A 24457-nucleotide genomic window follows, 5' to 3' on the forward strand; every position below is an offset into this window, starting at 1 on the left:
TTGATAATCCACCCTAGTATATACAATACCAGCTATTTTATGACCGAACAACAAAAAATAGCAAAATAATTTGCAAATCTGCATATTTGCACAGAAAAAAAAAAAAAATCAGACTGAACAGTCAAAACGAACACCACGGGAGCCCAGAACTTGGTCTGGATTAAAAAGACACTCTGTAGCCAAAACTAACAATCTGCTTGGCGAGGAACCTTGTAAAGCCATTGAATATGCTAAAACAACATGAAAAGCAGTACAGCACTTCACAAATGCAGAAGGGCACGAGGCTGCCCATAATAGTCTGAAAACCTTTAAGAGTATACCTGGGGCCAATTCCACCCTTGGTTATAACTGTGCAGCCTCACCGAAGTCAACAGGGTAATTAAGGGAGGAATTTCCCCTTGCATTTTACTATGAGGCAGCCAAAAGAGTTGCCTGAGATGTTAGATGTCAGTGTTTTAGCAGTACTCTCTCTCCCTCTGCTATTTATGGATGGTTGATCTTTTGTTAGAAAGCAGAATCTAAACACCCCACTCAGAAGAGGAGTACAGACTGATGCTGTGGTACACATTCACAGCCACCTTTGGTTCCAGGTTTGATATGCTTGCAAATAGCAGCGGGCCTATGCTTGCCAAAGTTCAGCAAACAAGGGCTGAGGTTGTTCACACAGGCTATGAGCCTGCCTCCCTAGCGCTGGCCTCGCTCGCTTCCTCCCAACCAACTGGGTCCCTGAAAACAACCAGAGTAAGAAACTGGGTTCCTGGTGCCACTGAGAGGAGCCACGTTACTCATGCCAATTCAGCTGGCTTCCAACCTTAGCACCAAAGAGCAGGGTTCACTTTGTGAATCCAACTCCTCTAAAGAGACATAAAAACAGGAGACAAAAGATGGTTAAAATATTGTGGATTCCTTAATAGATAACAATCCTATAACCTCACTCTAATTGGGGTTTGATGTTTAGTTGAGATAACCTTGTGAATAAAATGCGGTCAAAATTGAGGAATGCTGAGAGGTAGGAAGAACCATTTAAATAACATTCCCACCTATAAGTTCATGCTGATCATGTTAAGAACATGCACAAAATCTCATTTCTTAGTCATTTTGAGGGCTGGCAAGCTATGCTATTGTTATGCTAATGGCTAGATGGATAGTCACATGACTCATTGCTGCTCCAGTAAAAGGTTTTTATGGGAAAATTGCTGTTTCTTCTGTATATTCTTCTCATCTATGAATGGAACATTCAGGTTGCTTAAACACTGGAATAACACGGATTCTGCAGCAATTGTCTCTTTGCTGCAGAACTGCATGTTAAGTCATTTTTGCAGCTGACAGTGCCATTGGTTTAGGGAAATAGTGTGGTTCCAGAAGGGGAGTGAATATATTGTTGGGATTAATCACTACAGATGTTTGCAGTATTCTTCCACTATAACAATTGCTCTGACGGTATGAAGTCAGTTTCCAGACTCGCTTATACTGTTGCTACCCTCGACACTTTTGGCCCTACAGAAGTAGTTCTCTCTCTTTTGAAATGCGTGACATTGCCAGGGTCTGTCTGTGTGGTACATATTTCTGCAGTGGTGCAGAAGTTACTTCATTGTACTTAGTGGCTGTAGTGAAATAACCAGTTCAGATGACTACTAAAATGTAGCACCACCACAAAAATAATGATCAATGACCCAAGTGCTCAGAAACTACAATGATAGGCACAGGCTGGATGAATGTACAGATAGAGGGGCTGGCAGATCCATGTTAAGGATGAGTTCTCTTTTGCACTTACAGTAGGGATTCAACATTTGTTATATACGAAAACTATAACATAACCGCTCCAATTTTAGAGCATTTACTCTTTGAATAAAGAATGAATTTTCTGAGACTTTACAAGTAAATCTGTTAATTAATGAGTTAAAATTAATTAAAAGCTTGGTCATTTAGAAAAGCACCCTTAACTATGTCTCCATGTGATATCATGAGGGGAAAAATATTCAAAACATGTCTTTAAAAATCACTAGCCTAATCTGGGACCACGAACACAAAAACACTTTAATTGCAATTGTTCCATGACACCAGTAGAGGGCAGAATTAAGGTTGTTTGGGTGCCTCCATGTGTTTGGATTTCTTTTGAGGGTAACCTGAACTCTATATTTCCTGGCTTTATAACGTTTAAGTTTGAATTTATAATGTTTAAGTTAATTATATCCCTGTAATTATCTTAAAATTATTGGTATATATTCTCCACCATAACTCCATTTTAACATAGTTTTTGTCTGGGATTCATATTACCATAGAGCACAGAAACTGATCAGGATCCCACTGGACTAAGAGCTGTAGAAACACACAAGAAGAAACAATTCCTCCCCTGACGAGCTTACTGTCCAATTTGAAACAAGAGGCAACCAAATGTAAGAAACAATGTGATGGATGTGTAGTGAAAACAAGAGTAATTACAATAAGATCAAATGCTTACATAGATTCGGTCTGCATGCAACTTGATGGTTCTAAGTCATTTGAGAGTTTTTTGATTATTTTTCAATTACTGCAAATGGCTAATCAACCTTGCTGTTATTATAGTTTGCTGATTTCTTATAGGCAGCACGGTAGAAAAAGTATTTGCTTTATTTACAACCACCCACAGCAATATCTGGCTTTAGTTAACTCTACCCAGCTTACTTCATTAGCTAGCAAAGGGAGTCTTTAAGTGCTCCATTTAGCCACCTGTGTGAAATACTCACAATGAAATCATGCAAAACCTCCTAGGCTAAAGCTGGTTGAAAAACTTACAATAGAACAGTTTTCCAGTGAAAAATTCACTTTTGTTGTAATGAAATGTTTCATAGCTCTGTGTCAATTTGGTCAAAAATTATCAGCCGCAAAAAGTAAAAATGTTTTTGTTTCAACTTCATCTTGTTTTGACTTATATTAAAATGTCAATGTTTTATATGGAATATTCTGTGCATGTATTATATTAATATTTTAATATAGCATAAAGGAAGTATTTCAGATTTTTTGTTTCATAGGAAATTTCAAAATTTGGCTTTTTGTTCTGATTTAGACCCAATTTTTTTTGTCCAAAATGTCAGAATTTCCCATGGAATGGAAATTCCAGGTCTCAACCACCTCTACTGGTTTCTTTAACTCACCAAATGAATTGCAAACTTTTTGAATGAACCCTGGGACCTGTTTCAAAGTCAGCCTGGGACAATCCATGTTTTTTTTTTTTCATGAAAAACCATGAGATGTCTTTGATTTCAGACTGCTTCAAAATAATACCAGATGAAAACAGGAGGTTCTGAAGGAGTTGCAACTGAACTTCACTTTCACCAGTTGGGTTCACTGAAACCCACATGGATTGAATTGTACGACTCAAATGCAAGAAAATGCATCACAGCTGCATTGCAATGGTGGCCTTGTACAGCGTCAGATGTCAAGCAGTGAGGGAAAAATACCACAGCAATAGGGGCAGTATAAAAAGAGAGAGCACGATTAGGTACATTCCACAGACACCACAAGGTTCAGAGCTACTTTTCTGTTTCACTCACTGTAAGAAGCTACAGCAAGGAGAGGGGTGGGAATCTGCTCCCTCTCATCCAGCCCAGACATCTGTGGCTGGACAAAAGGACTAAGCCAAAACACTATCCTTCTGATGGGAAGCACATTTGATTAACAGCTTCCCAAAATAATGATATTGCAAATCTAAATTACATTAGTCCAGCCTGAATGATAAACTCTGACTATGTGAACTAGAAATCTATGAAGTAGAAAATATCTTCAGGGTTAAATTTAACTAGAGTTATGATCCTAGTTGGAGAAAAAGGAATAAGCTAGTAAAAAAAAGCAAATAGATTTTGTGCAAATTTTGGTTTATGGCTGAGTTCGGCTTTGAAATCGCAAACATTCCATCTGCTCACCAGCTGCGTTCCCTAATCCCCTTTAATGATGATGATTGCACCTCACCATGAGAATCCAGGACTCTTCTAAACTTTACTTCACACTCACTGCCAAGATTGATTTTTAGACATTCGTCTCAAGTGAATGCAGGATAAACAAATTTCACTGACAGGTGCTAGTTTTCTAGTGTACAAGAGGAAAAAGAACAACATGAAATTATCAGGAACATCACACTAGTTTGGCACGGACACTACAGTCAAGCACAGTGGTGTAAAAAACAGGTCACTTTGGAGTCCACAACCAATTAATTTCTATTTCTAAGTGTAGCCCCCGAGCCCTGCATCGGACAATGCAGTTAGCATACTCTACATGAACAAAATAGGAGGCAGCACTGAAGATTTACAGATTCATTTTCACCACTAAGAACATTTTCAGATATTTAAAATGTCTCACTGAAATGGACTCTTGAGTACAGCTACCTGAAAAGAATTAAATAAAATTAGGGAAATTCCAGCTTGATTTAGATGAAACTCAGACCACATTTGCTAATATTTTGCTACCGATCACAGGTGGTGACCCCAGCCTCGTTTTAAGCAAAGCAGAGCCCAGTCTGTGCCAAAACTAAGGGGAACTCAAAGCCGAACCCTAGTGATAAGTACTGTGTTTTGGGGTTCATTTTGCTTTTAAGTTTTGGAGTTTGCTCATTCAAAACCACCAAATTAAAATTTGCACCCTCAAATCCGGGGCATGCCAAATCCATGAAGAAGTTCACATGAACCTCTGTAAATAATGCCGTTACCACAGCTTCACTCACTTCTGATGTCTTTTTACATAGAGCAGGTCAAAGTCTTGCATAATACAGCTGGGAAGAATTGGAACTGTGCTGCTCATCTGATAGAAAGCTGAAGCCATTTGGTTTGATACAACACTATGACTATGTCTACATTGCAAGTGCTATAGCAACTCAGCTGTAGTGTTGAGGTAGCATAGATACTTCCTACATTCATGGAAAGAGTTTTTCCATGGATGTAGTTAATACATCTCTCTGAGAGGCGGTACTTAGGTCGACAGAAATCTTCTGCCATCAGCCAAGCTGAATCTATATACCAGGGGTTAAGTCAACCTAGCTACGTCGTTCTGGGCACAACATTTTTCACAACCCTGAGCAATATATCTAGGTCAATCTAATTTTTAAGTGTAGCCCAAGTGCAAATGAGAGAAGCATCTCAGAAACTTTACAGAAGTACTGCTCATTGCTTAAAGACAGCAGATTACAAAGTTTTTATTCATTTACACGGTCATCTCAGATAAGACACACCTGGTTGCAGAAATCTTGGACATCGATTTCCATTCGGCTTCAGAAGGAAAACTTTAAAGATGGGATTATCAAAGGAGCCTAAGAGAATTAGGTGCTCAAATCCCATTAACATTCTTTCATGGGATCTGAACACCTAAATCCCTTAGGCACCTTTAAAAATCATAGCCAAAAGTTTTTAAACATCTTTTAAAATTGTATGGGAGTTATTGTTCTGATTGTTAGATCCAGTGGTGCTATTTTGCTTGTTTGTTTTTGTTTTGTTTTTTAAATACATAGTGAGGAAGGCAGAGAAGTTTCCTCCCTCTAAATACTCTTTCCCCTGGCTCTCAATGTTCTCGATCCTTCTAGCCAGGGAAAGCATTTTTCCCCTCCTCTGTATATAATTTTCTGTAGTCTGCATCATCATGTGTAAATACATTGCAATACACTGTTTATATTGGTTTGAAGCTTTGAGAACTTTGTGTGGCTTTCTTCTCCCAGCACAGGGATTTCTGGCAGATCAGTATTAAAACAGGAGGAGAAGTGTTTGACAATATCTTTTGTTGGTCTAGTGTCTAGAGATGGTTTAAGCTCAGGCACAGGGGACACAGTGTAGTAGTGCTTTCCTCTGACCTCATGTAGATCTGGATTCGATTGCCAATTGCATCAGGGTCTAAAGAGCATGACCACTTTTTGTGGGGAGAGGGCGTGCGCCTAACATCCCTCAGCAGCAGCCTCTCTGATAAACTGTGGGGTAGTGTTAATAGACCCAAAAAATATCTTATCCAGTCCTCCTCACCCAGAAAGATGGTGGTAGCAATACGAGCCAATAGCAGGGATGAAACTATATAAGGGAAAATAATAAAGGAGTCCATAGGGCTCTATCAGGAATGTGAACAGCTCTGTGAAAAAAATTCCACTCACAATTAAAAATTTGTTCTGCAGTTAGAAATGGGGACAAGTGAGAACACTGGATCTGAATCCCCCAATCCAGATCTAAACTTTGCTAATCTGACCTCTCTCTCACTAACCGGGACACCAAATGTAAGAATCCACGGACTTCAACAAGGCTCAGGCCTGGACTTAGATTCCAGGCTGGGACGGGCCCAGAGTTTGTGACTCAGGATCTTCTGTATCAGAAATATCCTGCAGAGTTTACATCCAACAAACTCACAAAGTGAACTTTCAGCAGCTACTCAGAGGGCTAAATTCTGTTCTTACTTATGCCAAGCAACCCATGTAGTCAATGAGATCGTGTGCCTATGAGATCAGAATTCAGCCCACTGATGTTAAGCAGAGTCATGAGGTTTCAATCTCAGTAAGTTTCATGGAGCTTTGACAGTTCGCATGGATTCAGGAACAAATAACTTAGATTGTGTATGATGAAACCAAAATTCAAAATGTAACCAATTAGTTTTGTTTATTCTCCTCTGTTGCCTGTAGCTTTGTTCAGTTCAGCTTTTGTGGGATCCAGAAAGACCTTTCCATGTGAAGAACTGTCACAAAAGTTTTGTTACAAAACCAATGAAGCATGAAATTAAGTCTCTCAAATTTTGTTTCTATGCACAGATAATGAAGGCTTTTATTTAGATTTTCAACTACAATTCCAAAGAACCTAAAAAAAACCAAACTCTGTAGTTCTGCTGGTTTACGTTCAATTAGCTGAGTTTTGCAGGATGGTTAGTTTTGAAATTAAATGTTTGCAGGGCTTGGGTGTTAAACACAGTATAGCCTAGGGCTGTAGTAAAGTGCAGGTAAAAAGGGTTGCAAGTTCAAATGCCGATAAGATTGTGATTTCATTTAAAATTCTAAATATCTACGTTTTTGTCCCCGAAATATGGGTACTGTATGAAATTCTCTCCAGGGTCCCCATGCTGGACGAGCAAGCAAACCTTAACAGGCCAATATTCCCTGACATTATTTTGAAACACAGTGGGCCTAAGGAAAAGGATCATCAGTGACAAGGTGCATTGTACGGCCAACACAGGGCGGGTGCCATGCAGACAGCCAATGTCAGAAATTTCTGGATCTGGAGTTGGGTGGAACATGAGACAGACTACACAGATCAGTACTGTGCATGATCTGGACCCACTGGCCAGTCCCTGTGATACGCCTCCTTTACCCCTTTCCACTTTATCTGCAGAAGCCTATTCCAAAAATGGGCTTTAGGTAAGCAGAGGGAAGGGAATGCTATGCGAGTTCTCCACACGTGTTCCCAGCAAAGCATCTTTATCAGCTGTATCTGACAAACATCTTAACAATTCTCTTTGCTGAAGCACAGCCATAAATTTAGGCTGATTTTCATAAATTTTTGCATTCGTGTAGACTTTTACATGAACTTGAGAGTGCACTTTGTTTGAACTCTGTCTAACGTCAATATGTTTCTAATACATTCATGGGGCTATATGAGCTCACTCAAGTGGCTAATATACATGAGTGTTATTAGCTTTGCTTTCCTAATGTATCTGGGTAGCTTAGTGGATACAGATAACTTTGGTACACAAGACTGCATATTCATGGCAAAAGTGAAAATAACATAACAAGAATGCTAATATTTGTTTTGTTCTGTACAATATGGATAAATACAGCCTCACTACATATTTTAAAGAAAACACAGAAGCAGCAACAGAAGATCAAAAACTTAACATGTAGAAAAGCAGCCAAATTAGAAAATAAAAAAGGTGAAGCTCCATAAAAATGTGAGAGCTATTTAAAAAAAAAAAAACTAAGGGCCAAATTCTGCAACCCTCACTCACACTGAACAGCACTTACTCCAGTGAATAGCCTCACTGACTTCTCTCTGAGTATAGACTGCAGAACAAGACCTCAATCTTGCAACTGGATCCACATGAGCCTTTAAGCTTGCACAGAGTCTCACTGAAGTCAAGGGGGGGCGCCATGGAAATCCTACAAATGAAAATCCAATTGCAGGATCAGGATCTACATTCGATAAAGGAACAACAACATGTGGAATGTTTGGATATATTAAAACTTAAGCTATAGTTCAAGACAGAAAGAAGGACAATTTCTCCCGGCCTACACCTAAATATGCCCGAAGGTGACCCAAAATCATAGCATATGCAATTTTTTCAGTGTAAGAGAAAAAAAACAAAAACAAAGTCAGAACATGTCCCTGAAATTAAGTTTCTCACATTCACACATGAACACTTCTCACTAGTCTTGATCAACTGTATTTGTCTATATTGCCCCCATCACTGTAGTATCCAAGTGCCTCGTAATCTTTTAATGCAGCAGTTCCCAAACTGTGGGGTGGCTTCATCAGCAGATGGGGTCACAGCAATCCCGAGCATGCAGAGGACACCGTTTTACAAAACGGCCTCCTCTGCACAGCGTGACCTCACACGCACTGTATGCACGAGGTCACGTCGTATGGAGGATGCTATTTTGCTCTACAAAATGGCGCCCTTAATGCAACATGAACTCACACACAGCATATGTGTGTGAGATTATACAGTCAGTTTTGTAAAGCAAAATGGCATCCTCCTTGCAGTGTGATCTTGCATGTACAGTGCGCGTGAGGTCACACTGCAGGGAGGACACCATTTTTAAACGACAACTTCCATGCTGTCTGGGATAGTGGGAAACAACACATCTGAAAATGGCATCATTCAGGGAAAATGTTTGGGAACTGCTGCTTTAGTGTATTTATCCAAGAATAGGCAGACTAAGGTTACGTATGCACTACAAAGCATGCAGTGTAGACACAGCATATGCTGACAGAAGGAGTTTGTCTGCCACTGCAGTGACACTACCTCCACAAACAATGTTAGCTATGCCAACAGAGGCACACTGTCCGGATAGCTATGTTGCTAGCAGGTGTTGCTTTTTTCCACATACCCAACAGCCATAGCCTATGTCAGTATAAATGTTAAGTGACTTGTGCAAGGTCACATGAGGAAGTCTGTGGTGGTGAACAGAATAGAATCCAGGTCTCCAAAGTCCTAGATTAGTGCCCTAATCACAAAATCATCCTTCCTCTCATTCTTACTAAACCTAATTCCAAAAAAACAAATTCATATTTCCAATTTTTTCTGGAATATCTTCCAAGTAGATAAAAAAAACTGATTGGTTCATTCAAACACTATTCTTAGCAGAGATCTGTGAAGGAGAGTGGATAGACTAGAAATATCGCTCCATATTTCTTACTCAACACTTATCTATACACTCAAGATTCAGCCTGTTTCTTGTATATTTTGGGTAAAATTTGTGTTTCATATTTCACTGGTCAGGGGAATACTGAAATTCGCATACTATGTAAATCTTCACAGAGTGGTTTTTTCAATAGCAATAAAATCTACCATCAGCTTTGACAGTTTGTCTTCAGGAGACAAATCTGCTGTGTCTCCTACTTTATAGAAGCAAATACACTGATTGAACCAAAAAGTTGCAAGTTCACCAGAGGCATTGATGCGCTAACGGAAGAAACATTGTTTATAACATGTTTCTGACAACAGAACATTTTTACATTGCCACTATAGAGGTAACGTTCTTATAGTCTTTGGCCAAGTGAACATAATTATTGCTATTTCAAGGTGCTTGCCTCAATGATCAAATGGTAAACAACTACCTGGAGGAACTCATCTGCCTTTAAGCTCTGGAATATTTTTACAAGGGGAACTTGGTTTCCCTAACTTGCCTTAAATTCGTGCTACTCAAAAACCATTGTTAGGGTGTGTTATGAACCCCACCAGTCAAAGTGGTTACAAAGACCAGAATGTGACCATGTGTATGTACATCTTCATGAGTGCATCTACCATTACGACCATTCCATTGCCCACACGCTGACCAATATTCTCTCACTGTTTACTTGTACAGCCCCTTCTGTCTCTATCCTTCTATTGTCTCAGGACTTATACTTAGATGATAAATCCACAAGGGTAGGGCTGTTTTTGTTCACTGTTTGTACAGCACCTTGCACAGTGGGGTCCTGGTCCATGACTAGGGCTCATAGGTGCTACAGTAATACAAACAACAACAACAGATTTGCCTCCTTCTGGATACACCACAAAACCACTACAGATTCTTGCTCAATCCAACATGATTATGTAGCTCAAGGCTCAGGATTGGAACAACAACGTTTTGACAAGATAAAAAAAAAAGATGCACTGGAGGAAATCACAAGGCATCTGCCTGCACTGCATTACATCTACCTCAGGTCAGTACTTCATATCTCTCACTTTCACAAGCTCTAGATACACTCACAAATTTAATAAAGATTTATTTTTAAAAGAAGACCAGATTTCTTAGGCCACATCATTTTTAAAGATGGCAGCTCAGCATTTTAAAGTTGTGACAGGGACGAGTATGTCTGGTATCCAATTGTGAACTCCAAATCTTTGTTTTGTATTGTAATCTCCATTTTGCATTAGGACCTCCATTTTGAATGGGGTGCTGAACATACCACCTTGCCTAAGATAAGGTTATTAGACTGCATTTCAGATAGCCGCCCTGACCAGGAAATGTACTTGACACCTCACTGAAGGACAATCACAGAACAATCTGGAGCCATCAACTTTGATTGTCTCAACTTCTGGCTCAACCCATGGAACAACAGAACCTCTACACAGAAGTGCCTACAAAGCTGCTGGACCTACAGCTTCTCAGCTTGGACACATGGGAAAAGAAAAGTTTGTGTTTAAGAGGGGGTGCTTCTCTGAACAGGGGAGCAGACCATCACCACATCTAAACCAGAATGCCTGGAGAGAGAGAAGGAACTCTACCTAGACTGAAATGCTGACAAACGAACCTCAGACTCAGAAGAAAGGTGAGATCAGTCTAGTGACAGTGTGTGTCAGGTCTTCTCTTATTTTGCATAGATCTGTTCCTCTATAGGGCTTTTTAATGGCAAAGTGATTGTGGTTAAGAAATTCCTTAGCTAAGCCTGTATTGTTTGCTTCCCTGACAAATCATCCCCAAAGGGATTAAACTAGAAGCCAGAGCCCCCACAGTCACATGGAACTTTGAGGGAGCAAGTGTTGATGACTGGTGGAGGGGCCTTGGGAAGTTGGAAGCAGTGTTTTCAAGGTCTAGATCAGCTAGATTGCGGAGTTGCACATCCCAAATAAGGGCTCAGATGAGATGTTTGAGCCTGAATGTGCCCTAGGAACCTAGAGACAGAAAGAGGGATTAGACTCTATCCAGACTTAGTGGGCTTAGAAGTATGTGGGGCCCAGCTGCTGGGTCCACTCACAAGAAACTGGTGCACACACAGTGTGGTACCAGGCCAGGATGTGACAAATATTTTATGTATCATCTTAGCTGTCTCATAATATACTTGATTTCAAATTTTGGTTTTTACATGTACTGTCTCTCCATGTTAATTATTCTTACCTATTGTACCCAACTTTTTAATCAAACAATCATTTCACAGTTAGGTGCACAGATGCATACCATTCTAGGTTATATCATTAAAGAACACACTACAGGAAAATTCATTTTTCTTCTTCAAGCTAGAGTGACTCAGCTAGTTCTGCATCCAACTTCATCACCTGCTTCAACTGGCCTGCTGCAATAGTCTTAAAGAGTATTTATTAGCTACCATAAATGAAAGCGTAGCTTCCAGAAACATTTTCTGAGGATATGTTAGGCAGTAAGGCAGCAGATACATATTTATTTTAATGTTACATAAAGTTTGACCTAAAGTCGTTAAACCAATTCTTCATGTTTCCTGGACAAGTATATTGGGCCACATTTTCAAATGCAAGTTTTAAAACTGGGAGCACAGTTTCACAGAGAATAGGTTCTGTATGCGCAAGGTTTTTTGTTTTTTAAATAATCAGCAGGTTGAGTCTGGAAAAAAAAAACAGGAGTGTGTGCACATGCTATGCTATATCTGTGTGTGGAAGTCAAGCATATTCCTAGGTTTTTACATGCATAAAGGCAGCTTATGTGCATAAATCCAAGTTTGCAACTATTGGTCAGTGGGAAAAAATCACTCCTTTGATTTCTGAAGCTGAACTGAAGCTTTTGACAATTTGGCCTATGATGTTAAATAGTTGTTTTAGATTGTAGGGTAAAATTTTCAAAAGTACTCAAGTGACTTAGGAGTCTAAGTCCCACTTTCAGAAGTGACTTAGGGCCAACTTTTTGAAGGTATTTAGCCACAAAAAGACACAGATAGGCACCTACTGGGATTTTCAAAAGCACCTGAACATCTAATTCCCTTTGAAATGCATGGGAGTTAGGTGCCCAGCTGTTTTGAAAATTCCACTAGGTGCCTATCTTTAGGCACCTAAATACCTTTGAAAACTTGGCCCTTAGGCACTTTGTAGTCTTTGTCCCATTGGCTTCCAGGCTCCTAAATGCCTAAGTCACTTTTGAAAACAGAACTTAGAATTCCAAGTCCCTTAGACTGAAGGGTAACATTTTTCGAAGTGCCTGTTTTGCACAGACACTACTGTATTCGTCAGTAACTAGCAGCTGCTGAGGTGGACAGACAAATGTGAATACTACTACCTATCATTTCACAAATGACTGAAACCTAGTGTTACACATGAACGTATTTTATCAATGGTATGTATTTGTGTATGTACAATGATGGTACAGAAAGGTCTTTGATCTATCTACAGCTATTCTTTTAAACTACTACATCATCTTCTCTTTGTTCTCCAGCCCCTGCATTAGAGCATGTCAGTGCCACGTACAAGAGACCACCTGCTTGCAGCCATGAGACAGAGACAGAGCTAGCAAAGCACACTGCACAGTAATCCTGCTGCTTCATTCATCATTCCCATGGCAGCTGTTAGTGCCATGTCTGCTTGCCTGGTATGTCTAAATAGGAAACCGCATGACAGGATGTTAGGAACAGAATTGTACGCACAATAGCTTCCGCAAACCAGGTATATTTTAAACAATCTCAAACTTATGAAACTACCTCCCGACCTCCAAATGGGTGTCTTAATGTATTCTCTCCTCCCATTCCCAGGTCCCTCCTTGTTAATGGATGAAGGCATGTGTAGGGATTCCATTTCTTGTTTCTAGTTTTATTTTTGGCTACTTAAGTATCTTGACGTTGCAGGGGAAAAAATCTGTTTTTATAGGTTTATATGAATTACAATTACATCAGTTTGAGCAATGAAATAAACATAAGCATTATAAAACTATTCAAAACCAACCTATCTTCCCACACTGTCTGTAATCAAACATGCAAATCCAATAGCCTATCAGGCCATTGCTCTGTAAGACCAAGGAGGAAATGATGGGGTGTCTGAACAGGAAGTGACACAGGCTGTAATTTACAGAGGACAATGTGAATGCAACAGGAATTCCACTGATTGCTCGTCTGTAAAGGAACCTTGCCATTAAAAAAAAGATTATTTAAGACAGTTCTCCAAAAGTTACAATTATGGTTTAAAAAATAGAAACCTTAGAGCATATGCCCAAGAGCGCCGGGTCCATGCGAGGCAGAACTGAAGATATCACCAGTGCTCAGAATGATTTATTGCACTTTCAGCAGTTTGTTCATATTAAATCAATCCATTTTTCCTTCCTCCTCTCCCCAACCCTCACCCCACAAGGGTCACTCCTACCTTTAAAGCACATCTTACAACTTTCCAGCATATGAACCATTGTCCTTTACTGACAATCAACATCTTCCACCTTTAGGACATAATTTTGCCCCTGCTGGAACTTGCCAGTCAAAAGAGGCTGGGAGGAAAATCTACTGTAGCAATCAGCAACTCACTCAGCTCATAAACCGAAATTGTCATCTCTCTGCTAGCTCGGAGATACAGAGACCATAGCATTATGAAGCTCTGCCACAGAGAAAGCCTTAATTAGGAGTTTGTAACAGAAACACTGGCAGATCATTAACATACTAGTGAACATGAATAGCAGAATATCCTGAGGTGTTTAATAAAGGCCATAATTAAACTTAAAATTACGGTATTGTGATGGGCTTAAAAAACAGATTTTCATATGACTATAAAAGCAAAATCTTCTGGAACCTATGCTACATGATCATATTTCAACCATTTTAAGCTGTAACTTGGTGATAGTGTATGTCTTACCAATGAAGGGTGCTGCAGCTTCTCAACAAATCCCGAGAATCTGGCTCAAAGGGAGTAAGTATAAGCCATGCATCCTGAAATCTCCAGGCATGTACTATGTACTAATTCTTAACTAACATCGGTCATTTCTCACACGATGTATTATATTCAAAATAACAATGCTGTATGTTAGTCAACATTTTAGTTCAAGCATCACTATCTGCTTGAGTGAACAAAATGGAGATAATTATTTGTTATATGCATTTAAAAACACATCCTAACATAACAAATTAGAAATATGCTTAAAGAACCATGTGTTCTCCATGAAGAAATGATGCTTCCATTAGCCGTACCTCCTTTCTCATCACACTTGACTGCTCATCTCCCATATGCTCTATTGCCATTTTTGTGGGCTCACTTCACTGATTTAAACCATTTTGGGAAAAGACATTTTCCTTCAAGGCACCATGCAGAATAATGGCACTATAAAAATAATAGATAATTCATTATAAGATAGAGGATACTGCTCAGGCTATACGTTACTAATATGAAAAAATGGATATCTGAAGAGGATATTAGTTTAGCAAACATAATTAAAAATTATAACTTATTGTATAGGTCTGTACCTGTATTTTGGGTGCTACTATAATAACGAACAAGCTTCCTTACAGAAAAATTATATAGAATTCAATAGAGAACAATATACAATTTTAAAAATCTATTCACAGAAACCATATCATTCTCTATTAAATACTATAGAGATTTTAGAGTAGCTTCTACAGAACATTATTTGGGCCCAGATTCAGGAAAATATCCCCATTCTAGACCACATGTACGCATGCTTTAAAGGTGCATACATTTAAGTACACATTTAAGTGCTCTCCTGAATCAGGGCTTCTATTTCTGTAGAAACTTATTGATTGAATTCCTATTCAAAGTATAGAATTTTTCCACAAGGGCGCTGTCACCATTCCTCTTATTTTTAAAATATATATTATTACCACCACCAAGCCAACTTTTCCTCCCCCCAGAGCTGAATCAGCTCTTTGGAAAGCCCCATACTTCTCTTAGCATGGGAAGGAAGCAGTGAAATATTGACATGAGGCCGAGTTTTCCGAAGTGCTCATTCAGTGCTGGGGCAGAAAAGCAGAACACTTAATATACAGTCTGGGAATTACAGAACCCATGATTTGTATCACACTTTTTCCAATGAATATCACGTATGTATATAAAAATTGTTCTTGCATGGTATACAGCATTTGTTCCTCAATATTGTTATTATTTATAATACTTAGTAGTATTATAGTAACGTTTAGAGGCTGCATCCGAGTTTGGGGCCCTATTGTTTTAAGCAGTGTCCAGATGCATAAAGCATAAAGGCAAAGGGAAGGAAGGGAAAATGTCTTATTAAAGTCACACATTTTATTTTGCTTTTCACTCTCACCCAAAGTCAGAGCCAGGAATAAAACACATATTTCCTAATTCTCAGTCCAGCACCCAATCCATTAGACCACATGCTTTCTCCAATGAAACAGCCACTCCAATTACCCTTTAAAAAGTGTCACGTTAGAAGACACTGCTACTGACAGCATGCATACAGCTCTGTAAAAGAAACCCAGTGCATGCAACCCAGAATCTGAACTGAAAAACAACAGAGAAAAGTCCTGGGATTCCGTATTTAGAACACTGCAACTGTTCTTCAAAAGCCCATTCCTTCAAGGAAACTGATTTTTACACCATGTAGTCTAGCACGGGTGCTAAATAGTGTTATTTCTACTCATAAATGAGACAACCAGAATCCAGCACCTGAGAGTTTCTGCACCAGTTATGTATAGGGATCCTAAAGCACCATCTCTTGGCAGTCAGTGTGGCAACAAGACTGTTGTTGTTTAAGTGACAGCAACAAGCCTGCCAAAATCACATCACAGAAGCTGGCTTACCAGATTGCTTTCAATATTCAAAATGAGCCTGCCAACTACTATTTCACATACACATCAAGCAAACTGAGGATCTGACCTACAAACTTTAAGTACTATAAAACACAGCACACATCTAGTTTTGTGAATTTATTCAAGGAAACCTATCACCTATAGTACGTCTGTTTAAAAGGTTTCCCTCACCCAAGTTTTTACCTTCCTGTCTGTCCCCTGAAATCCCAAAGACTTTTACAAACAATTTGCTAAACCACTAAAGTAACTAAACTTATTCTGTTCATGCTTTAAGTACTTCATAATCTTTCCCCAGGATTATGTGTAATTTTGGAAGAAGCAGCAGTCAGCCAATCTAATGTCTTACTATGAATAGGCTACGATCCACACAATAAGAACTTGCAATTTAAACAGCTTTGCTACTCGTCACTTTTGGCCATTTTGTTTTATTTTAGTGTTCTAGATATTGGGTTGATTCACTTTAATAAAATTATCAGATTCAATGTTTTCAGGCTGCTTTTAACACTCATCCCAGCTACTGAAATAGATCATGGTGTTTAATTAGTTATCGATAAATCTGCAAACAATTCAAGGTGAAACAAAATACATGTAAATACAAAACAGCAGCTGTATGCAGAGGGCTGCATCGTACAAATATCAAATATAGAACTTGACGTGGGGCTCTGTTCATTGCAAATTATTCATGGGCCCTTGTGACTACCTTTCTGCATATCTTGCCACCACACCTGACAAGTCAATTAGACAGAAAAATGTTCAGTGCATAGAAGGCTTTTAAAATATACAAATTAGTATTGTGACATGTTTGGCTCCAGGCCTTCCCAGAAACCACTGCCATGGGCTGAAAAGCTCATACTAACGAGCACCACATTCCCTGTGGAAAGTTCCTCCTAATTCTGAGGAATTGCTTTTTAGTCCCCCTTTTGTTGCCCACAAGCAGTATTTGGGACATGAAGTTAAAGCCAGAGGAATCTCAGCATTACTCCAGTGCAGCCAAAGCTGGGAATGGGCTTGTCACTCAATTTCAAAATGCCAGCGAATTGTTTGCTTTATTAGGTCGGGGGGACATAGAGTGATGTTAATTACCTGGTCTCCTGCCAAGTAGGACTTTTTCCCCCCCAGTTTGATGGAAGACACCATGTTAATTTCCATCATTTGGTCCGTTTCCACTTTTAAGGCTCTTCTTGGCTGACAGAGTGGACGTTCCATGGCCCTGACTTCACTAATTTTCTTGGCATTTCAACTGCGCTCATGTTCCACAGCTGTGGAGCAGTGCCGGCCTGCAGAACTTCCTGGCCTTAGCAACCACAGAGGCAAAACTGTAATGTAGAGAGGCCCCTTACTAAAAAGTGGAAATGAGAAATGTCCAAAATCCAGAGAAGGGTCCATTTCTCAACATTGCAAGCAAGAGGGCATAAAGGCTACTGGCAAGAATCAGTGTTGTAGGTCTGTCTAGCACAACATCCAGTCCAAACACAGCTTATACTGAGCTGCCTATTCTCTTTGAACACAACCCATTTTGCATTGTCCCTGACAAAGTGGTAAATAAACTAATACAGAGGCCCTCCCATTCATTTCTCAAGGATAGCTACCCTTGCAAGATACTAAAAACCTGTTTTAGTTTTCTAATTTAACAACAGACATTAAAATTATCTGTTGCAGTCAATGGACATGACAAAACATTCCAAAACAAAATGAAAGAAAGGCCTTTGTCTGCAGCCTTGACATGCCAGGCCCTATTAACATTAGACACTGTCATAGAAACAAAGGGAACTACTGTGAGGACAGCACAGGTGTGCTGTTTCATAAGCTTCATCATGGCTACAAAATCACGTAGGAGGAAGAACTCTGTCATGCAAAGACAACGAACACTAGAAATCTTCCTTTTTTTTATTCCCTGGGTAAAACACACATATGCCTAGCAGAACCTAACTAATTCCCACAAAGCATAGCAGGATGCAACATTTATACACACAACAAGTATGCACAATTTATTTCACATATTTGCTGAGCCAGTTATAGACAGCAAAATATGAACAGGCAAAAAATTATATTTTACTGTGATATAATCCCATAGAATTCAGGTGAATGTATTTATTGTTATCTTCTCTGCTCCCTTCTTTCTATTTTTCATCCAATTTGTCTTTTCTTGTATAGGTTTTACCAGACTGAGTCTTGCAACACTGGTTGCAGCAAGTAGCAACACCCAACACAAGCCTACACTAAGATTCCTCTAAGTCTAATATTCAGCCTAAATATTATGTGCTGTACTAGCTGCTCAAATGCTTTCTTTGGCAGGAAGGTTGGCAACTGAAGTGGGGAAGGGCTGGAATTTTCCCATCCCTCTTGAAGATCTTCCTTGGAAACTTAGTACTTCGCAGTAATTATATTTTATCTAGTCAGCAACACTAATAATCAACTTGAGATATTCAATATCAGTAGGGTTTATAGCATGTGATATCACTTTGCCAGCCTAGTAACATGAAGTTTGTATTGGGTGTAACGTTCTGCAATACTAGCAAAAGAAAAGTTCCTTTTCCACTTCTATTGAAGACAGCTGTACAAAATTTAGGGGCCAGCCTGGCAGCCACTCCGAGCTACCATTGGCTTTAATGGAAAATTTATGAACAGCACGGTGTGCAAATTAGGCCCTTAGATTGGAAATCCCATAAGAAAAATCTTTCCACATGCTGCCAATATAATGCACAAACAACAGCCTCTCCAAGGATATAAGCTTACAAAGTGCCTGGCCTGACGCAAGAGTGGGACTTATCTGCCTCTCACTCCACACCCCAAATTTTCTTCTGCAAGATCTGACTCTTTTCTTTGGGTCTACTCCCTCATTCTGTTGCTTGCCTATCCTGGAAGCTGTTTCATTTGACTCCCATTTGTGGAGCATATGCTGCTGCTTTTACAGAACAGCAAATGGCTTCAACAGTGTAATTATCTTTCTTTGATAAAGTTTCCCTGCTGTCCACGCAGTACCTCTGTTTCCCAGAGAGAAGAGCACATCATCAGTGGTGAGTAACGACAATCCTGTACATTAGGGTGAGAAAAGAGAAAGGGGAAGGGAGGGGGGAGACAAATAGGAAGACATGATCCAAATGCCTCTAGTAAATCTCCCTTGAGTCTCGATGGATACGTCTACACTACAAAGAAAAAGCTACAGTGCTGAGTCTCAGAGCCTGTGTCCATTGACTCGGGCTCACAGAGCTCACGCGGGCTGCAGGGCTAAAAATAGCAGTGTAGATCTTCAGGCTTGGGCTGGAGCCCAGGGTCTGAGCCCTCCACGGGTTTCAGAGCCCCGGCTCCAGCCCAAGCCCATATGTCTCCATGGCTATTTTTAGCCCTGCAGCCTGAACCCCTCTGAGGCTTGGTGCCACGGATTTTCATCCATAAACAGCATCCTGAAAATTAGACAAATACAAGGGCCCTAAGACACCCTTAGCCTAATAACTAGGTTAAAAGGCGTAGGTCAGAGATTCCTAGTCCTTAAATTGCTTGAATGTCCTAGCAGATATTTATTTGTTTTGATTTATACCAAAGTGTTTATTTGAAAGCATTTTGCACTACCATAATCCTACAACACAAGATAAAAAGCCCACCTATAACAATCCCAATAAAAACAACAAAATAATCAGGGAAATAGGTAATCAAATAAAAAAGTCCACCCCCGACCCACCAGAGGTCCCAGCTACCCCATGCCAGAAGTGAATCGGATTATGGACAGTTATTGTAAAATTCAGGATCCAAACAGCATTAGAACCTGTTAACACTGTTACAGTCTAAGTGGAGTTGAAGGTGGCAAAATTCTGTGTTCTATTAGAGGACCAATATTCAAATACTGACAACTCGTATTTGTGAAAAGTCAAGGTGTCCTCATCTGCTACAGCGTATGAGACACACAAAACAATGCAGAACCTTACACAATACTTCACTGACAATCAAATGCCCTATAAATCTATTAGCGGAAACGCAGTTTAAGTGACCTGTTGGCTGCACTCAGTGGTAACACAGCCTGTCGTTAATCAGGTCTGCCATAACAACTGGTCCTACTGAAGGCAGGCTACAAATTGTTGTGCCCCAAAGTCTTTCAGGGCACATTTTGTCTCTCTTTTGCAGGAGAGATTACTTTAAACAGTAGTAAAATAATGAAATACAGCAGTGCTCAGTCAGCATTTAGGAACTACTTCATGTCTTCAGCCTAGCACCATGAATATACTAAACCAGATCCAGGCATCACCTGACACTCCCTTCCCAGCTCTCAGTCAGATGACTATTTCCTTCTCCTTGCTCTGTTGCTGAACTTTAATGCTTTTACCAAGTCCTCTCTTGATAGTCCATACACTGCACTTTTTTGCTCCATTGAGGACTTCTATTTTAAATTTCCTGGCAAAAAGTGTCTTAAAACACTATTGTCCCCATTTGTAAAAATTGAAACAGATGTGTGTGCGTGTCTCTCTCTCTCTCCTTCTTTACTATACTAGGCCAAATTCCATTCAGTTACACCCGTGCAATCTCATGTGACTTTGTTGTAGGTGTGGGTGTAGGTCAGATGAAAGCGTGGCCAATTGTATATATATATTATATAGACAGTGTACTATATGTATACTGAATATATAAATATTGATGCAAATGTGAAGGAATAGGAGTTGTTCTGTAATAATTTCTGAATAATGTATTTTCATCGGGCACTAGGATGTTTATTATATGAATATACTGGGCTCGTTTAAAAACAGACTGTAAGAAAAAACAAGAAGGAAAGAAAGTGAATGGCTTAAGATCAACAACTTCTCTGCAAATGCTTGAGGGCTGTTAAGGGGCAGCATCCTTATAGGACAGGCTGGCATACACCAGAGATCAAAAAGAGTATAGCAATTTGAAAAAGGGTCTCTCTCTCAAGAGACCGAGTGCCGTTCAGAAGAACCAGACTAAGACGCAGGCAACCACTGGAGTTCTGAAGAAGTTACGCCTGCCTAGCGCACTATCAAGGGATGGTAAGACTTAAGGTAAAATAAATATGCATAGAGAGTTATTTTAAACTCCTATTAATCTAAATGCTTTATTCTTACCACAAAGCTTACAATACCTTGGTTTAAGAAGACAGTCTGGTTATTATATTCACCACTCATCACAGATTCCTGAAGAGAAAGAAGTACGGCTGATACACAGGTTGTGGTAGCCTATGGCCTGGTCTAAGGGATTGTCTTTACTATGCTGGTCTGTCGGCGCTGTAGCCATTGATGCAGTGGCATCGATTGAGCGGGTCTGGTGAGGAAACGCTCAGTTGATCGCTGAGCATTCTCCTGTCGACTGCGGTATTCCACCAGAATGAGAAGCGTAAGCTATGTTGATGGGAGCGCATATCCCATCGACGTAGCATAGTGAACACAGTGCGGCTACTCAATGCGAGGTACATCAACTTCAGTTACGTTACTTGGGTATCTTGCATCGATAGAGCCACATAGTGAAGACAAGCCCTAAGAGTGAGAGAATTGTGGACTTCCACCCAAGCAAGATAGGAAAAGGTATGAGGCCTGACACATAAGGGGGTGCCTGCAGAGACACCAGACAGTGGACAGAGGTGCAGCTGGACTACTACCTATAACGCACATATTATATTATGGACCAAATTCTCTGTTGGTATATAAACTGGCACAGCTATACCAGCAGAGAATTTTGCCCAATATCTTTATTCCTAAATTCATATATGGAAAGAGCCATTTTAAGTCACAGGAGCCAATATAAATGTATTTCTCTTACATTTATTCACATTGTGTACTTGGTCACTCCTTTGTTTGCATTCTTATTTTACTTCCTTACCTTATTTCTGTTTTACTCTGTAAAATATTCATATGATCATCTCTATCAGGGATGTTTTAGGGGAACACTGTTTTATTGCATGTGAAATTAAAATAAATTTGAAACAATTCTTCATCAAACAATAGTTTCACCGTACAGTGAGAGGCTGAAAGCTTTGAAAAGGTGATCCAGTGGATATAGTGTACTTAGATTTTCAGAAAGCATTTAAAGAGGTCCCTCACCAATGGCTCTTAAACAAAATAAGCTGTCATGGGATAAGAAAGTCCTCTCGTAGACCAATAACTGGTTAAAAACAGAAAGCAAAGGGTAGGAATAAACAGTCAATTTTCAGAATGGAAAGAAGTAAATGGTGGTGTCCCCGGAGGTCTCTACTGGGATCAGTACTGTTCAAAATATTCATAAATGATCTGGAAAAAGGGTAAACTGTGAGATGGCAAAATTTGCAGATGATACAAAACTATTCAAGATAGTTACATCCAAAGCAGACTGTGAAGATTTATAAAGGTATCTCATAAAACTGGATGACTAGGCAACAAAATGGCAGATGAAATGCAATGTTGATAAATGCAAAGTAATGTACATTGGAGAACATAATCCCAACTATACATATAAAATGATGGGGACTAAATTAGTTGATTAGGAGTATGGAAAAGCTTCTATATGAGGAGAGATTAAGAATACTGGGACTTTTCATCTTGGAAAAGAGATGACTAAGGGGGGATATGATAGAGGTCTATAAAATCATGACCAGTGTAGAGAAAGTAAATAAGGCAGTGTTATTTACTCCTCATCACACAAAAATTCGGGGTCACCAAATGAAATTAATAGGCAGCAGGTTCAAAATGAACAAAAGGAAGTATTTCTTCACACAATGCACTTCAATCTGTGGAACTCCTTGCCAGAGGATGTTGTGAAGGTGAAAACTATGACAAGGTAAAAAAAAAGAACTAGATAAATTCATGGAGGATAGGTCCATCAATAGTTGTTAGGATGATGGGCAGGGATTGCTGTCTGCCAGAAGCTGGGAATGAGCAACAGGATGGATCACTTGATGATTACCTGTTCTGTTCTTTCCTTCTGAAGCTCCTAGCATTGGCCACTGTCTGAAGCCAGGATACTGGCCTACATGGATCATTGGTCTGATACAGTATGGCCGTTCTTATGTTCTGCTCTTATGTTCTCTCAGTCTGTTTAGCTTATCAAAAAGAGGATTAAGAGGTGGCTTGATTACAGTGTATAAGCGCCTTCACAGGAAGAAAACACCAGATACTAAAGAGCTCTTTAATCTAGTGGAGAAAGACATAAGAACCAATGCTGGAAGCTGAAGCCAGGCAATGTCAAATCAGACAGAAAGCACAAATGAGTGTGATTAATCACTGGAACAAACTAAAAGGGGAAATGGCAGATTCTCCATCTCAAGACTGGATGCCTTTCTTTAGACAAAAGTTTGACGCAGGAATAACAGGGTGAAATGTAATGGCCTGCGGTATATAGGAAGTCAGACTAGATGATCTAATGGTCCATTCTAGCCTTAAACTTTATGAATAATAAGATTCCAGAAATGGTTCCAGAAAATTACACGTGGATTGATGAGGTTTAGTCATTTGTAGTTTTAAATTTGTCAAGATTAAACATTTTTGTCCTTGACTCTCTTCCAAATCAACCATTTTGCTTTGCCTCAGACTCCCCATGAGGCAAATTTGTTCAAGCAGGAACATTTCTAAATTGTCTGATAAGGCACTTAAATCTAATACATTTATATATTGAGGTGCAATGTAAGGACATAAAGGGCAGAGTTGGTTTACAGTTCAGAGGTGCTTTAAGGACTTCGGTGAAGTGCAAAGATTTTTTTTTTTAAGAGAACCATAAAATCAAAGTCACACAGAACCAGAAAGTTACCCAGATCACATGCTGCAAAAAGATGTTTTAAGAATGGGATTATTGGATTATAATATACTCATGAAAGACATGAGGGGATGGTTCCCTCTTGGAAGTAAATATATCACAGCACTGCAATTCAAAAAACACAAACAGTTTAGATTTAAGTCCACACCATGTTAATAGTCTTTACATGTATGCAGTGTTGTTTTATTGGCATATTTATTGCATCCATGTGCAAGTTTTTGTAAGCCTGAAAAGTGCAATAAAGAGGAATTAAAAAAATAAAAATAATAATCTTTCAGATTACCATGTGGGTCTTGCTCGTTAGACTTTGGGCTGCTTCTTGCTCTGCGCTCTGTTTTTTTTACTCCTGGTGCTCCCCCCCCACCTCCTCCTCCACTGCTTGCTCCATTGTGACTCTTCGCATAACCATTGTACACAGTTGTGCAGTTGCCTAGGTGGCTTTTGTAGATCGAGGAGGGAGGGCTGTTGAGGCGGTTCTGGCGATCAATCTGTCTGTCTTTGAGTTTTTTGTGCTGTGGTTTGCTGTACTGATCTTCCCTGGTAATGTAGCTGGACATTCCATATAGTGGTATAATTTCTGAAATGCAAGAATTTAT

General features: G+C 39.6%; 1 protein-coding gene across 4 annotated transcripts in view; it reads right to left on the reverse strand.

The window, feature by feature from the left end:
- Positions 1-24457, reverse strand: part of FNDC3B (fibronectin type III domain containing 3B) — a 322142-nt gene that overhangs the window by 125220 nt on the left and 172465 nt on the right. For all 4 annotated transcript variants that reach the window (XM_067536459.1, XM_067536462.1, XM_067536460.1 and 1 more), the window contains exon 6: positions 24145-24438. In XM_067536459.1, coding sequence (XP_067392560.1) covers positions 24145-24438 — 294 coding nt within the window. The remainder of the gene's footprint in view (positions 1-24144; positions 24439-24457) is intronic.

Source organism: Emydura macquarii, unplaced genomic scaffold (assembly GCF_026122565.2).
Source record: "Emydura macquarii macquarii isolate MOO-44397 ecotype Brisbane River unplaced genomic scaffold, CSIRO-AGI_Emac_v2 contig_3603, whole genome shotgun sequence".
NCBI classification, from domain to species: Eukaryota; Metazoa; Chordata; order Testudines; family Chelidae; genus Emydura; species Emydura macquarii.